Here is a 16,535-nt window from a genome sequence, read left to right on the forward strand (position 1 = left end):
TCAGTAAAACTCAAAAGAGTTAAGCATTGAATCTTCCTAGAGAGGGATGGGAAAACATAGTTTTCAAACTTTTGCATTTTCTGTAAGTCAAAGTAAAATAGATAATTTACTAAAGTTTTTTTTTAACATAAAATTCTCCAGTTTAATAAATTAGCTGGTCTTGTTGGCATGTGCCTATAGTCCCAGCTTCTTGGGAGACTGTGGCAGGAGGATCACTTGAATCCAGGAGTTTGAGGCTGGAGTGAGCTATAATTGTGCCACTGTACTTCAGTTTGGGTGTCCCCTATCTTGTTTATTTTAAAATAAATTCCTCAAAAGGACCATTTTGACCTTCATTGAGCTATAGATTCTTGATATTATAAAATATTAATTAACCCAGGAGACATAAATGGAATGAATTCTGGAATGAGAAATAGAAGAATACTTTTGGTGGTTAACTACTGGTTAGGAGTATGCTATAAGCAACAAATAGACTTAGAGATAAAATGATCTGTGAATTTATTTATTTATTTATTTTTTTACCTATCTATTGCTATTGGGAGACTGTGAATTGTATGCTAATGACTTGATACTAGAAATGTGTGAACTTTTAGGTTTTTGGAAAGCTGCTCAGGTGTATTTACTTAAGACAGAATGTTTGATTTCTCCCTTAGGTCTATTACTGGATACTTTTGGGGTAGAAGAATCTAGTCCATGAGATATGCACAAAACATTGGATTTTACTTATTTATTTTTAACGCTTCAACATTTTCTTAGATTCAGTGAGTACATTGTGCAGATTTGTTGCATGAGTATATTGCGTGATGCTGAGGTTTTGGATACGAATCATTTTGCCACTTAGGTATCGAGCATAGTACTCAACAGGTAGTTTTTTAGCCCTTACCCCACTAGTCCCTTGTGTAGTATCTATTGTTCCTATTTTTATATCCATGTATACCCAATCCTTAGCTCCATTTATGAGAACACACAATATTTTGTTTTCTATTTCTGTGTTAATTTGCCTGAGATAAACATTGGGTTTTTAAAACATTGGATTAGGCATTCTGTTAATCCTTGCCTTTGCCAATAAATAAATTCCTCACTGTTCTATAAAATATATTTACTAAACAATACACATATTATACTTTCTTAAATATATATTCTTTAATATTTCTCAATACTTGCTATGCTACCATGTCAGTGATCATAAAATATTTTTTTTTTTAGTATAAGAAAGAGATTTTTTTTTTAATTGGGGGAAGGGGATCTATTCCCCAGCTACAATTCTTACCCAGGAATTTATGGCAGTCAAGACACAAGTATTTCTATATCCTCAATATAGGTTGTTTTGTCAGCAAAGGATCATGAGTTTTACCCAATCTCTTCTGTCTGGTTAGTCATTCTGAATTCCAACTAAAAAGCTTTCTGCATGGGTTCAATTTTTAATAAGTTTTCAAAGCTATTTCAAGAATTATGACCAAATCACCTTTATTATGAAACAGTTCTTTTGACCTTATTTATTTTAGGATTTAAGATCAAGAGAAGTGGTATATTATAAAGTAGAAAATCCTGTGAAAATGAATTACTAAATTTAAAGTTTCAAAGATTAGGGGTAAGATTTTTATAACCCATTTCTTCAGATGACAACATTTTGCTAGCTGCTGAGGCCCTAATTTAGGGTAAAATTTGAAACTTCTATCAGGGGCCTGTCATTTTGGAGAACTGTGACATCTTTATCATTAAAAGCATGGTAATACTTGGAATAAACCTGTTAAGTTCTGTTCTGTTTAAAAATCTCTCATAGGTAATAAGCAAGCCAAAATTCTTTTAAAAGGTAAATTGATGTATATATTTAAGGCAATGGCTCTGTATTTATTCTCTCATTTATCCATTCAACAAAGGTATATTATATGTGCCTGCTACATGCCAGGCACTGTGCCAGATGCATGTTTGAAGTGGCAAATGATACTTGTTTTCTGCCTTTATGAATCTTAAAGTATATTAGGAAGACAGATGTGAAAACAGGGAATTTCAATGCTGTATGGTGAGGTTAACACAGTTCCTCAAGGAAACAGATAAGGAACACTCAGTTCCACTGGGGAAGATGTAATATTTAAGATAAGATACAGAAGATGAATAGAAGTTTACCAGACAGTGTGGGAAATGACAAGATGCTGTTTCAGATCATTACTTTTCTTGCTTTTAGTATTGAACTGTATCATCACATCCTGTATTAGCATCATCAATAGCAGTGATGTGGTAGAAAAAACATAGAACAGTAGTCAGAAGATTTAGCTAGTAAAAGAAGGGACAAGATAATCAGTGAGCTGGACTAGGTCTATAAATTTAGGTATGTTAGAAGTATCCATTTATTTTACATAACTCACTTTTAGTAACTGAGTAACAGACAAAATAACTAATCCTTTTTGAAGTTTTCCCCACTTCCCTTTACCTGGAACGGGAGTGTCCTCTGGTTGTTGATCATTTATATAGAACAGCTTACCTCTGAAATACGAGTTGTGTCTGGATAGCTCTTTCTGGTCTGATCTGGTCTGACAGAGATTTGATACTTCCAAGTCATGGACTTTTATTTCTTCTAGAATGTCTGTGTTTCCGTTTGCCTAGATGCATTACGATGCCATTCCTCTTGGGTCTTGCTGCCTTCCAAACAATGGTGCCAGTAAGTTGGGCCTAGATCCCTGATTCCTTGAGATCCAAATACTTTTCTCTGTTTTCTTCAGCTGGGAAAATTTCCTTCCATACTATAAAGGGGCTAGGAGAAGTCCCTGTCTCTGCCTGTACCTGAGAATCTCTTTTTCATCTCTGACAAACTCTTCTTTTATTCTGAGGACTTAGGTTTTTGAAAACCAAAACTGGAATTACTTACACTACTTTGGGAGGCTGAGGTGGACAGATCACAAGGTCAAGAGATTGAGACCATCCTGGCCAATATGGTGAAACCCCAACTCTAATAAAAATATAAAAATTAGCTGGGCATGGTGGCACATGCCTTTAGTCCCAGCTACTTGGGAGGGTGAGGCATGAAAATCACTTGAACCCCGGGAGGCGGTGGTTGCAGTGAGCTGAGACTGTGGCACTGCACTCCAGCCTGGCAGTAGAATGATACTCTGTCTCAAAAAAATAAAATTCTTTCTGTTTTTTGTCCTGGTACACACTGCCCCTGAGACAGTAAAGTAGGGAACCAGTTATCTGCTGCAATGAGAAGAAACAAAATGGGAAAATCTAGGTAGAAAAAGTTTTAATATCTCAAAGTACCTATCTCCCACATGTAAAATAGAATTTTCATGCCTTTTTATGATGATCCCACCAGAAGACCCTGTGAAAATCAAGTATCCTTCTGAACTTGTTTTCTTTTTTAAAAAAGAGGTTTAATGTTTTTTTCCCTTACTATATACTGTTTCTTTTTCTCATTAAATATGATAAAATATATGAACTTCACTTTTACAAAGCTAGTTAGTGATGGAATTAGGACCAGAAGCTAGTCTGATGCTTTCCTTTTTACTGTATGAGTGTGGTAGTCTTTGAACAAGTGAATGGCATCATGGTGCAGTAGAGAAGAGCCCAGGGTTGGAATCTAGCTTTTACCATCAGTTGACTGCATTAAGAAAATCAACAGAGCTCTGGGCGAGGTGGCTCACGCCAGTCAGTAATCCCACTACTTTGGGAGACCAAGGTGGGTGGATCACCTGAGGTTGGGAATTTGGGACCAGACTGATCAGCATGGAGAAACCCAGTGTCTACTAAAAATACAAAATTAGCCGGGCGTGGTGGCACATACCTGTAATCCAGCTACTCAGGAGGCTGAGGCAGGAGAATCACTTGAACCCAGGAGGCAGAGGTTGCGGTGAGCCAAGATCAAGCCATTGCACCCCAGCCTGGGCATTAGGAGTGAAACTTGGTTTAAAAAAAAAAAAGAATGAAAAGAAAAGATCTGTTGAGATCTTCAAATTTTTCCTGTTAAAAATTAAGTATACTAATAATACCTCTTATGATATTGTAAGGATCAAATCGAGATACCTAGACCATGTAAAAATTATTTTGTAGATAAGAACTTTCTGTAGAAATGCTTATTACCTGAATGCAGTTTTTTTTTTTTTTTTTGGGGCAGTAGGTGGGCCCAAGGAGGAGAAATGATGTTTTTAAAGTCAGAGTGCCCTTCCATCAGTGGTTTGGGTTCAGCTTCCTGGTCAGCTTCTGGAACAAGCCTGCCCAGACATGGCAATGATGCATCTGATCACGGATGGGAGATGCTGTTTTGTGTATGTGTTTTTTATTAAAACAGGTCATAACATTTCTTATTAATATTACTCTTCTTCCAAAGATGCTAAAGTAATTTGTAAATCATCTTATATATACAAAATGATTGCAATCTTCAGGTCTGCTTTAAGTCTAGTCATACATATTCTCCACTATTTAAATCCCAAATTTTATTTATTTATTTAGCTGAGATTACAGTAGCTGTCACTATGCCTGGCTAATTTTTGTATTTTTAGAGGAGTCACAGTTTTGCCGTGTTGCCCAGGCTGGTCTGGAACTCCTCAGCCCAAAGCGATCCCTCTGCCTCAGCCTCCCAAAGTGCCGAGATTAAAAGCATGAGCCACATGCCTGGCCAATTTCTTATCTTCTTACTTTCTATTTATTGCTGTTTAGCCTTGCACATTTTCTGTCCTTCCCTTTTAACAAGTCTGTAGAAAATTTGAAAGCATGGCTTATCTAAAAGGAGAGATGTGAATCCACCGTTTTATACTATTAATAATATCTTCTTGTTTCAACTGGGAAAATATCCTGATCAATGGGTGTTTGTTGAAGTATATTAAAACAATTTTTTTTTTTAAAAGGTGAGGTTTCACCATGATGGCCAGGCTGGTCTTAAACTCCTGACCTCAGGTGATCCACCCACCTCGTCCTCCCAAAGTGCTAGGATTACAGGTGTGAGCCACCGTGCCTGGCAAAACAATTTTTTAAAGGGAGGGTAAAGTATAATTGCAAAGAATAATTATAGAAGAAAGCAGCATTGTGATCTTTTCCTAGTAAGTTAAGTTTCAATATGGCATAATGCTTTGTTTGGGCTTTGGCGGCAGATAGATGAGCATTTGCATTGTGGTTCCAATACTTACTGTTGTGTAGCTTTGGGCAAATGTACTTTATTTTTCTCAGTCTAAAATTTCCTGATTTGTGAAAATGTATGTAGTAGTATTTCTTAGGATTCTTGTGAAGATTAAATAAGGTTATCTATGCAGAATACCTAGCATTTTTCAACAAATGCTAGCTAATATTATTAGTAATAAAATGACACCTTTGCTGTATCATCTTGAACTATACATTTTATTTGTTTTGTTTTTTTGTTTTTTCTTGAGACAGAGTTTTGCTCTGGTTACCCAGGTTGGAGTGCAATGGCCTGATCTCGGCTCACCGCAACCTCTGCCTCCTGGGTTCAGGCAATTCTCCTGCCTCAGCCTCCTGAGTAGCTGGGATTACAGGCACATACCACCATGCCCAGCTAATTTTTTGTATTTTTTTTAGTAGAGACGGGGTTTCACCATGTTGACCGGGATGGTCTCGATCTCTTGACCTCGTGATCCACCCGCCTCGGCCTCCCAAAGTGCTGGGATTACAGGCTTGAGCCACCGCGCCCGGCCTGAACTATACATTTTAATGTTAAAAATTTCTTTTTAAAAACCTGGTGTAAGATTAACTTTTCTATTGCTATCCATTATTTTATTACTTTCTCATGAGTACCCTTGATTTGTAAAGAGGCAATAACATTAACAATGAAAATTAAGCATATTCGAATACTTGTTAATAAAATACTTTCATTTTCTAGTCATAGTGTCTAATAATTAATGATAAAATTGTGACTATTAAATTTTGTATATATTTATTTAAAATATGAAAAATATCTAATTGTTATTGCTTGTTTTAATGGATATATATCATATTATAGTTAATCTTTCTAAATCTAAAAAATGGTCATGTTCCCCTTCAGTTAAAAATCTTCCATGGCTTGTCATTCTACTCTTGGGTATAAGGCCAGACCTGTTAATATTGTACGTATGGCATCAACTTCTCTACTCCCATGGTACCTGGTACCTTATGATAACATTTTTTTTTTTTTTTTTTGGGATGGAGTCTCACTTTGTCACCCAGGATGGAGTGCAATTGTGTGATCTCAGCTCATTGCAACCTTTGCCTCCCAGGTTCAAGCAATTCTCCTGCCTCAGCCTCCCAAGTAGCTAAGATTACAGGCACCTGCCACCACGCCAAGCTAATTTTTGTATTTTTAGTAGAGACAGGGTTTCACCATGTTGGGCAGGTTGGTGTTGAACTCCTGACCTCAGGTGATTTACTTACCTCAGCTTCCAAGGTGATGGGGTTACAGGCGTGAGCCACTGTGCCTAGCCATGATAGCATTCTTATACTCTGTTTTAATCTTTCACTTTGTTGAAATTGCCTAGTTAATTATCTTTATTTTGAGACTAAAATCTCTGTGAGGGTAGACTATTGCCTATTTTGTTCAGTAATGTGTTCCCAGAATCTGGAATGTATTGAGATAGTTAATAAATACTTGATTAATGAATGAAATAACCAATCATAACCTATTTCCTCTGTTTACCAGATTTATAAATGTAGGACCATTTTTATTTCTATGTGACATGTAGAATTTTTTATTTTATTTTTTATTGTATTTTCTTTTTTTTGTGATGGGGGTTTTACCATGTTGGCCAGGCTGGTCTCAAACTGCTGACCTCAGATGATCCGCCTGCCTTGGCCTCCCAAAGTGCTGGAATTATAAGCATGAGCCACCATGCTAGGCCTCAAACACAAATTAAAAAAATAAATTTGAAAATTTGTGATTCAATATTTAACCCTAGATTCTAAAATTCAGTGATAGAATTTATGTCTGATTGGTCAAGTTTTATTTGATTTTTTCCACAGAAATATGCTCAACTCCATTTCTGGAGGATTAAGGGTGTTGTTATGGAGAGAACACTAAACTCAGAATCAAAAGCTTTTTTTTTTTTTTTTTTTTTTTTTTGAGACAGAGTTTCGCTCTTGTTACCCAGGCTGGAGTGCAATGGCGCGATCTCGGCTCACCGCAACCTCCGCCTCCTGGGTTCAGGCAATTCTCCTGCCTCAGCCTCCTGAGTAGCTGGGATTACAGGCACGTGCCACCATGCCCAGCTAATTTTTTGTATTTTTAGTAGAGACGGGGTTTCACCATGTTGACCAGGATGGTCTCGATCTCTCGACCTCGTGATCCACCCGCCTCGGCCTCCCAAAGTGCTGGGATTACAGGCTTGAGCCACCGTGCCCGGCCCAAAAGCTTTTGTATTAAGCTCAAATCTGTCATTTAGTAGCCCTGTGATCTTGGACAAGCCACTCTGAATTTCAGTTTCATGCAAAATAGATATGACTTATCAGTGATGAGAATCAGATAAGATAAAACATTTAGTAGTTCTTTTTAAACTGTAAAAATGTTTAATAGATTTATATAAAATAATTTCACTATTCTAAATGCTTTACTTTCCAAGATTTGCTCATTAAATTCACCTTTCCTCTATTATACTTTGATCTGAGTTTTCCTAATGATACCACTCTATGTTCTGTAATTCTTTATTTTTAAGCTATGGCAAATGATTTTAAGTATCTTCCTTTTCTCTAAAAGTTCATTTGTTAGCACTATTGCCAATCACTGTTTCAAATTTAAATTACCTGTCCCAAATTATTTATAACTTTCTGGTGTTGCTATTCTTAACCTAAATACAATATAGAATTGAGCCTTAATTAGCAGACACATGATTACCTACTTTTCCAATTATGTAACTTTCACTGTCCCTTGGTTGCATATTTCATGCAAAAATTTCTTGCTTTAAAAAGTGATTCTCCTTTCCCCTAATTTCCTCCTGTGCCAGCCCTCAAGTAATCCAAATTTTGCTTCATGTTTTTCGTAGACTTAGTAGTCATATGAAGGTAGACTTTAATGAAGGAAACAGGAGAATTGAAGCAATTTAGGTGAAAAATTCTCCACTTGGTTATTTGAATATCAATTAAAATATCAGTCTTGACTTGCTTGGATAATTATCTCAACTTTCCTCTTTATTCAATTTTTGGAGATTAGGTTAGGAATTTTTGACTTGTATGAAAATATCCTTGCCGTTTATCTCATTTGTTCAATTTGTTATTTTTAGATCACCTTCCAGCTTTAATTAAACAGAAATAAGGATTTAAGTAGAGAGAGTTAAAGGGCCTAATAGAATTGACTCCAGATGATGATCATTCTCAGTAATCAAAAGAAGCATGAAAGGGCAGCCACAATTCCAGTGTGTGAAAGCCTAACTTCTTTAATAAAGACCTGATTATATATGTATGACTTTTAAAAAATATTTTAGCATTTTGTTTTATTTTACAGAGAGGTATGGTAAGCTTGGTTGGTTTAGAATAGATTTAACTGTTTTGAATCAATACAGTATTTTCTCTTTAAAGTTATTCAGTAAATATATGCTAAATGAGTGAGTGAAATTCCCCTTACTTATCTAATTATATTTGTAGAGTGATTATGGATATATTAATAGATTTTTGAGAATTGCTCTTAATTTATTTATTTAGAGAGACAGTTATTTATTTACGTATTTATTGACAGGATCTCTCTCTGTAGCCCAGGCTAGAGTGCAGTAACAGGATCATAGCCCACTAAGGCCTCAAATTCCTGGGTTTAAATGATCCTCCCATCTCAGCCCTCTGAGTAGCTGGGAGTATAGACATGCAACACCCCACGCAGCTAATTTTTAAATTTTGTTGTAGAGAAAGGGTTTTGCTGCATTGCCTAGGCTGGTCTTGAAGTCCTGGCCTTCTGCAGTCTTTCCACCTAGTCCACCCGAAGTGCTGTAATTATAGGTATGAGTCACTGTCCCTGGCCGAGAATTGCCCTTTAAAAGAATAAAAGACTAAAGTAATATGTACAACAATGTCACAGAAGAAAAAAAAAAAAAGGAAGCTACAATTGTACTAAAAAAACAGAGAGGAAAGAAAAAGGTGTGCTCAGTACTTAGGTTTTCAAAAAAATATCCGTAGACTTTAATGAGGAAATGAAAAAGAAGAAAGCTTTGGGCACTAGAGATAATCACATGATTAGAGCCCAGAGATACATATAAGTAGCGAGGGAGGTATATAGTACAATTATTGTATTGTTGATCACTTACAATGTTAAGTATTATAACTACTTATATTTGTAAATAGTAGGTAGGAATGGGTTAGAAAGTGAGCCACCATCATTTCATGGAAACTGCTGATTGTTTAATTATTAACAAAATGGGGATTAAAATATTTGTCCCTGATTCAGAGTTGTTAAAAACATTATGCAAGTAAACTATGAACTCATTTTTAAAAATTAGAGTTTATGCAAATATATTAGCATATATTTATGTCACCATTCTTTGTTAATGCAAATTGGAGAGAACACTCTGTTCATCCACATTTCTAAACTTACAGATAGAAGAGTAGTAACTACACAATGTCCTCCTCCATCTCTTATTGCCTAATTGAAATTCTCATTTTTTTCAAGGGGATAAGCTTGAGGTTTGCTATGTTATATAGGAGTATTGGGGAAGGACTTGCTGCTGAAATGATATATGAGCAGAGATATAAAGGAAGTGAAGGAGGAAGCTTTATGGATACCTGAGACAAGATTGTTATAGGCAGAATCACAAGTATAGAGGCCATAATATAGGAGAGTTATTGGTATATCTGAGAAAGAGCAAGGACACTGTGGTCAGAGTAGAGGAGAGATCTAAGAACTGAAGTCAGAGAGGTGGGCCTTTGCTCTGAGTGGGATGGGGAGACACTGGAGGGTTTGAGTTGAGGAGCTACATAATCTAATTGATGACTTGAAATAATATTTTTGGCTATTATGTGTAGAAAAGACTGTAGGCCAGCCTGGGCAACATAGTAGGACTTTGTCTGTACAAAAAATTAAAAAATGATTCAGGAGGATCATTTAAGTCTAGGAGTTCTATGCTGCAATGAGCCTTGACTGTACCACTGCACTCCCATCTGATGGCAGAGAGAGACCCTGTCAAAAAAAAAAAAAAAAAAAGAGAAAAGACTGTAGGAGGGCAAAGGTGACAGCATGTAAACCGGTAGGACATTATTGCAGTAATGTAGGGGATAGATGATGATGGGTTGTGCCAGGGTGGTGGCACTAGAGGAGGTGAGAAGTGATGGGATTCTGTATGTAGTTTGATGTTGGAGCTCAAAGGATTTTCTGATGGATAGATATAGAGAATTAGAGAAATGAATGAATGCTGACGTCAGGAATTTGGACTTGAATAATTGGAAGTATGAAAGATGGAGAAACATTGCAGGAGAAGCAGATTGACGATGGGTGGGTAAAATCTGTAGTTCAGTTTTGACACGTGATGTTTGAGATGCTTATTAAACATCCAAATGGAAATGTTGAATATCAGTTGGATATGAGTCTGGAACTCAGGGGAAAGTTCTGAGCTACAGATATAAGTTTGGAAGTCATAAGGGTACTGATAATATTTAAAGCTAGGGGACTAGATAAGATTATTGAGGAGAGTGGGTAAGATTACCCAGCGGGTAAAAATAAAGAAATAAGTCTTATTACGTTTAGTGGTACCGTAAACATCCTAAATCCTCATTGAGAAATTAGGGAGAACTAATAAATGTGATTCAGAAAGGGCATCCATGATGTAGGAAGAGAATCTGGGAGAGAGTGGTGCCCTGGAAATACTGGTGTGCTGGAGAAGGCTCATAACAGCTTGCAAGAGCCTATCATTAAATTTTCAGCAAATTTGCAAGAAAATACCACCATTTAAAAAATGGTAAACATAGCCACTTACAAATTATGCATAAACTATGGGCCAGGCATGGTGGCTCATGCCTGTAATCCTTGCACTTTGGGAGGTCAAGACAGGAGGATTGCTTGAGGTCAGGAGTTCAAGACTAACTTGGGCAATGTAGAGAAACCCCATCTCTATTTTTGTAAACAAAAAATATTACGCATAAGCTTAAATATATTAAAAAGTAATAAGTATTCAACAGTCATCAATTCCTAATTATTTTTCATTTTGATTCCATTTCTGCTCTTGAGTTATTTACATTGATTGTATCTGTATGGTGGATAAGCTACATAATGGTATGCTGCTGTGCATCTCTTTCCAGATACATGTTCAGAGACATCATGTTGGTAGCTTGAAATTGGCCATGATGGGAATATTTAGACCTTGGAAAATGCAAATGTTACAAATTTGGGCTTGATTTATTGTTTTGCTGATAAGAAAGAAACAAAGAGAATGTTAATAATTTAAGTGCAGTTAAAAGCATTTTTGCTGTTACATTGAGATTAGTACAGAAATTGAGGAAATATTTGTCCACTATTCAAAAATTATCTGATTCAGCAGACAAATGACATAACTGACGGAGTGAGGTTTTCACAAAAACTATCTTTGTTTTATTTTCATTTTATTAATTAATATAGCAACATAATCAAACAGCATTTATGTTGGAACCAATATCATTTCTGTTGAAACTAATATTTATGTTGAAACAGCATTATGTTGGAACGTTCATCACTTACAATCCTAAATTGGCTATGAATACAAGAATTTGGTAAAAACCAACAAAAATATTCTTAAGAATCAACTGACTAATGGGATTTACAATTACAGTTTGTATATCTTATTATTTGCAGACTCATTGGTGTACCTTTTTGGATCAGTAAAATTATAATAAACTAGTGTGTGTAGGCACACGTTTTCTTTTTTATCTGAACTAGTTTTAAATATTTACCAGCACACCTCTTTGTGTGGAAGCCTAGTGAAAAAAGTGTTTTCAGGATTTTAGCAATATCAAATGCTGCTGATGGGCCACATGAGTTGATTGATAAGTGACCGCTGGATTTAGTGATGATGGGATGATTGAGTGGAAAAGAAAATAATTGATAATGGAACAGTGTCCTTGAGTAAGCAAGACAGGATAGATTTCAGTGCTCAAATGGAGGAGTTGGTCTTAGAAACAGAAATACTTTATTCATAGTAATATAAGGGAAGGAAGACTATATGGGCACAGTTACAGGTAAGTCAGTAGATGTTATGTCAGGAGCTTGTGGAAGCTGTCTTCTGACTTGCTATGTAATGGGAAGTAATATTGTCAGCTGAGAATGGCCATGAGGAAGAAGAGTTGGAAGGTTCAAGAGAAAGGAGGAAATACAAAGAAGAAGAGTTGGAAGGTTCGTGAGAACCTTCCATGAGGAAGAAGAGTTGGAAGGTTCAAGAGAAAGGAGGAAATAAAAATAAATATAAGCTATTGTTATTATAACTGGTATTTTAGATATTTTTGAAAGTGGTAGATGGGAAGGGAAAGAGGGCTTTTAAAATTTAAGGACAATTATCACCTAAACACAAAGGTGGCATAACTAGTGATTTTTTCAAGGACGTTTTGTCTTGCGAAGGTTGAAGACATTATTCAAGAAGTCATAATAAGATATGGATTAAGACTGTTTACGAATTCATATAGGCAAAATGCTTTAGAAGAAGAGGAGATAGTGATTAATTTTAACCATCAGAGATGGCCTTATAGAAAAGAGAGCATTTGAATTAGACCTAAATTAAGAGAAAGTAGGTTTTCAGTTGACTTAATTGATTATTTTCTGTGTGCTAGACATTGTGCATGTATTTTTTTTATTTAATTGTAATACCTGTGAGGAAACTGAAGCTCACAGAGGTTAAGAAACTTGTTAAAAATCACACACAGTTAGTAAGTAAGAAGATTTGGGTTATAACCAGATTTACCTGACAACAACCCCATTTCAAGATAGCACACTAATTTTAGCGGGAGACAGTGGTATGGGGAAGATGTACCAGCACAGGGAACAGTAGGGGCAAAGAAAAGTACAGCGGTGAGAAAAAGTAGAGAGAAAAAAAAAGGTGGGAAGGGAAAAGTGAGTAATCTAATATGACCTAGGCTCTATGTGTGTGTTTGGAGAGTGTGGACTCTATAGTGAGAAATAAGGCTGAAAGTATTTGATCATGGGAGAGAGGCCTTAAAGTTCAAAGTTCATGTTAAAGAAGTTGGATATTATTTTGCAGGAAGTCATCAATTTTAAGGTAAGTGTCTCTGACAAGAGATAATTATATCTAACCTGAACATTGTGGCCAGGATTGAATTAATTGTTTTGTTTTACAGTTAGAGATTTGTTTGGAAGAAAGGACTATAGAAATAAAACTGGATTGTTGAAATTAGGCACTGAGTGTAATTATTAATTTCATATGGTAATTTATAGAAATTATTATCTTATTAAGTTATTTTGTGTCATTAAGTTAGGAACACAATTATAGAATAGTTTAATGTTAGCTTTCTATTTTGCTAAGACCCTAAGATATTTAATATCATGTTTTTCAGATACTGACCGAGCTTTATCATTACTGGAAGAATACTGCAAAAAATTAAGGAAACCAGAAGAGCAGCTGTTGAAAAATGCTGTTAAAAAGGTGATGGGTATCTTTAAGAGCAGCTTATTCCAAGCTTTGCTAGGTATGTATTATGAAAATTATTCATCATTTTAATGGGCAGAATTGGGTTTGATAGCTTGAATAATGTTGTTAAAGAACCTGATATTAACCAAATTTCATACTGGAATAATTTTCTTTAATACTGGAAGGGAAGATTTGTTTTGTTTTATTTTGTTTTTTGTTTTCCTTTTTCTTATATAAGGTTAACCTAGAAAGGAATTGTTTTAGAATAGAAATAAAAAGAGGTTATTGAAAAATATAAATATTGAAATAATGTTTTGAATAGGAAGAAAAGTTTACACAGAAGAAAACCCTGAATAGTATGTTATAAAACATTGAGTACAAATATGCTAGAGAAGAAAGTTGTCTTCCTCCAGGGAAGGAACTGTCTAACATAAAAATGATGGATCAAAGTTCTACTTTTACTGTCTTCTTAAAACAAAAATATAAACATCTTTTCATCTTTCTTGCTTCTCTTAGAAAAGTTTATGATCCAGAATTGAAAAGTTTACTGATGAAAATCTCAGTGCTTTGGAATTCTTACCAATTTGTCATGAAGCTAGCCATATAACATTTAATCTTATGTTTATTCTCCTACTTATTAAAGATTGTAAAGAAAATTAAGAATACTGTTTATTTATATGTGTTTTTATATATACATCTCATATTTATGCAAATAGCTTTTAATTCTTTTTTTTCATATTTTTAAGAGGGAAAATAAATTAACAAAATATAGAAACCAATACTTTTCCCAAAAAGACAACTAGCTAAGCAAACAATAAAAAACCCACTTAATTATGCAACATATTTTACTGGATTTAAAGAAATAACTTATTTTAAATAATTGTAAGGAAATAACTGAGTTGTCTAGATATTTTCATTGCTTTTGCAGGCTGGTAATTATTGATATAAAAACTAAAAAAAATAATTTATAAGGCTTAATCATGAAAATACTTTTTATTGTAAATATACATTTTGATAAAAACCCAACATTAAAGTTTGAATATAATTTAAAAAAATACTAAATTTTGGAAATTTGAAAATCAGTCTGTTGAATAAAAATAGAAGTATAAAGCTTTATGGGATTACTTTGCCTGTGGATTAACTTTAAAAAATATTTTATTGTGGCTGGCAGGAATTAATAACACAACTGTAATCATCTTAGCTGGTATTAAATAAAAACAACTCTAAATGTAGTCTTGCAGAAATTTGAATAAACCTTGTCCATAAAGATAATATTTTGAGAACATTTTTAAACATCAAATTCTCAATTAAAAATTAATAGTGTTATTTATTAATAGTTGATCATTAGTAAAAGGCCATTAACTAAATGGCAATGTATCTTAACAGATTTGTATGATGTGTTTACTTAAGATTAGCTAAGTCTTTTGAGTTTGCATTTTTGAGAACTTGATTTAGAAAGGGGATTGTTGGTTAATTTAGGAAACTCTACTGTATTTTTGATAATATAATCATTTGATAATATAACACCATTTTCTAGGGAATTAAAAAGAAAAATGAGTGACAGAGAATTGTGTTATGCCATTATTTTAAGAGAATGATAACTATCTTGGATTAAAGCCAATAGTGTAGTTTGAATTTCTCTAGTAAAATGAAAGGCAACAATATAATCTGTAAAAAGCTGTTATGTAAGTAATCCCAGTGCCCAGCTTTGAATGGATAGATTTGCTTTGGCTCGTCTTTAAAAGTCATTTTAGGATAAACCATAGTGCAAACAATGAAGCAACATTATACAACAAAATATACTTTTATATTGAATTCAGTTTGGGTACCTATGTACTGATTACTAATCTGTTATTATTGAATGTTTGAGTGGTCTCACTGTGCGTTAAGGACACAGAAGAAAAGCCATGTAGACTTGTGCATCCCAGAGAAGATTTATATCTTTATAACAGATAGGTAGGGAGGCATTGAAATACAGGGTGTTGTTTATGGTCTATAATTTGCATTCTGTTGGAACCAACTCCCCCACCCCACTCTTTTCTTTCCTGTTACAAGTAGTAGAAGATAGTAGTTTCACCCATTGTTCTGGCCAATACATAGCCAATACATTGAAATAATACCTTGCATGACTCTCAATAGCTGTAGAAATAGAAGGGAATCATAATGTAAAAAACACAAACAGATAATAAAATATTATTACTGCAGAACATGCTGTATTATTTACCCTGTGACTAGAAACCAGTCCCTCTCTCTACAGAAGAAAATCATCATTCTATTTTCTTTTTAAATGTTTTTTTCTTAAATTAATTTATTTAAATTTAGGTACATATTATATTTGGCATTTCTCCCCATGTTATCCCTCCCTACCCTCCCCTCTCAACTCACCCCCCCTACTCTCTCTTCCCTGCCCTTGGCAACTTCCCCCAGTGTGTGATGATTCTCTCCCTGATTCCATGTGTTCTCATAGTTCAACACTCACCTATGAGTGAGGACATGTGGTGTTAGGCTTTCTGTTCTTGTGTTAGTTTGATGAGAGTGATGGTTTCCAGATTCATCCAAGTCCCTACAAAGGACACAAACTCATCATTTTTTATGGCTGCATAGTATTCCTTGGTGTATATATACCACATTTTCTTTGTCTAGTCTATCATTGATGGGTATTTGGTGAACATATGTGTGCATGTGTCTTTATAGTAGAATGATTTATAGTTCTTTGGGTATATGCCCAGTAATGGGATTGCTGGGTCAGATGGAATTTCTATTTCTAGATCCTTGAGAAATCGCCACACTGTCTTCCACAATGGTTGAACTAATTTACACTCTCACCAACAGTGTAAAAGTGTTCCTATTTCTCCACATCCTCTCCAGCATCTGTTGTCTCCAGATTTTTTAATGATTGCCATTCTAACTGGTATGAGATGATATCTCAATGTAGTTTTGATTTGCATTTCTCTAATGACCAGTGAAGATGAGCATTTTTTCATATGTTTGTTGGCCTCATATATGTCTTCTTTTGAAAAGTATATGTTCATATCCTTC

At 34.8% G+C, this 16,535-nt stretch overlaps 1 protein-coding gene across 6 annotated transcripts in view; it reads left to right on the plus strand.

The window, feature by feature from the left end:
• The window catches only part of DLG2 (discs large MAGUK scaffold protein 2), a 2,103,224-nt gene that overhangs the window by 31,226 nt on the left and 2,055,463 nt on the right, over positions 1 to 16,535 (plus strand). For all 6 annotated transcript variants that reach the window (XM_074400260.1, XM_074400268.1, XM_074400258.1 and 3 more), the window contains one exon: positions 13,423 to 13,554. In XM_074400260.1, coding sequence (XP_074256361.1) covers positions 13,515 to 13,554 — 40 coding nt within the window. In that variant the 5' untranslated portion in view covers positions 13,423 to 13,514. The remainder of the gene's footprint in view (positions 1 to 13,422; positions 13,555 to 16,535) is intronic.

This window comes from Saimiri boliviensis, chromosome 6 (genome assembly GCF_048565385.1).
Source record: "Saimiri boliviensis isolate mSaiBol1 chromosome 6, mSaiBol1.pri, whole genome shotgun sequence".
NCBI classification, from domain to species: Eukaryota; Metazoa; Chordata; class Mammalia; order Primates; family Cebidae; genus Saimiri; species Saimiri boliviensis.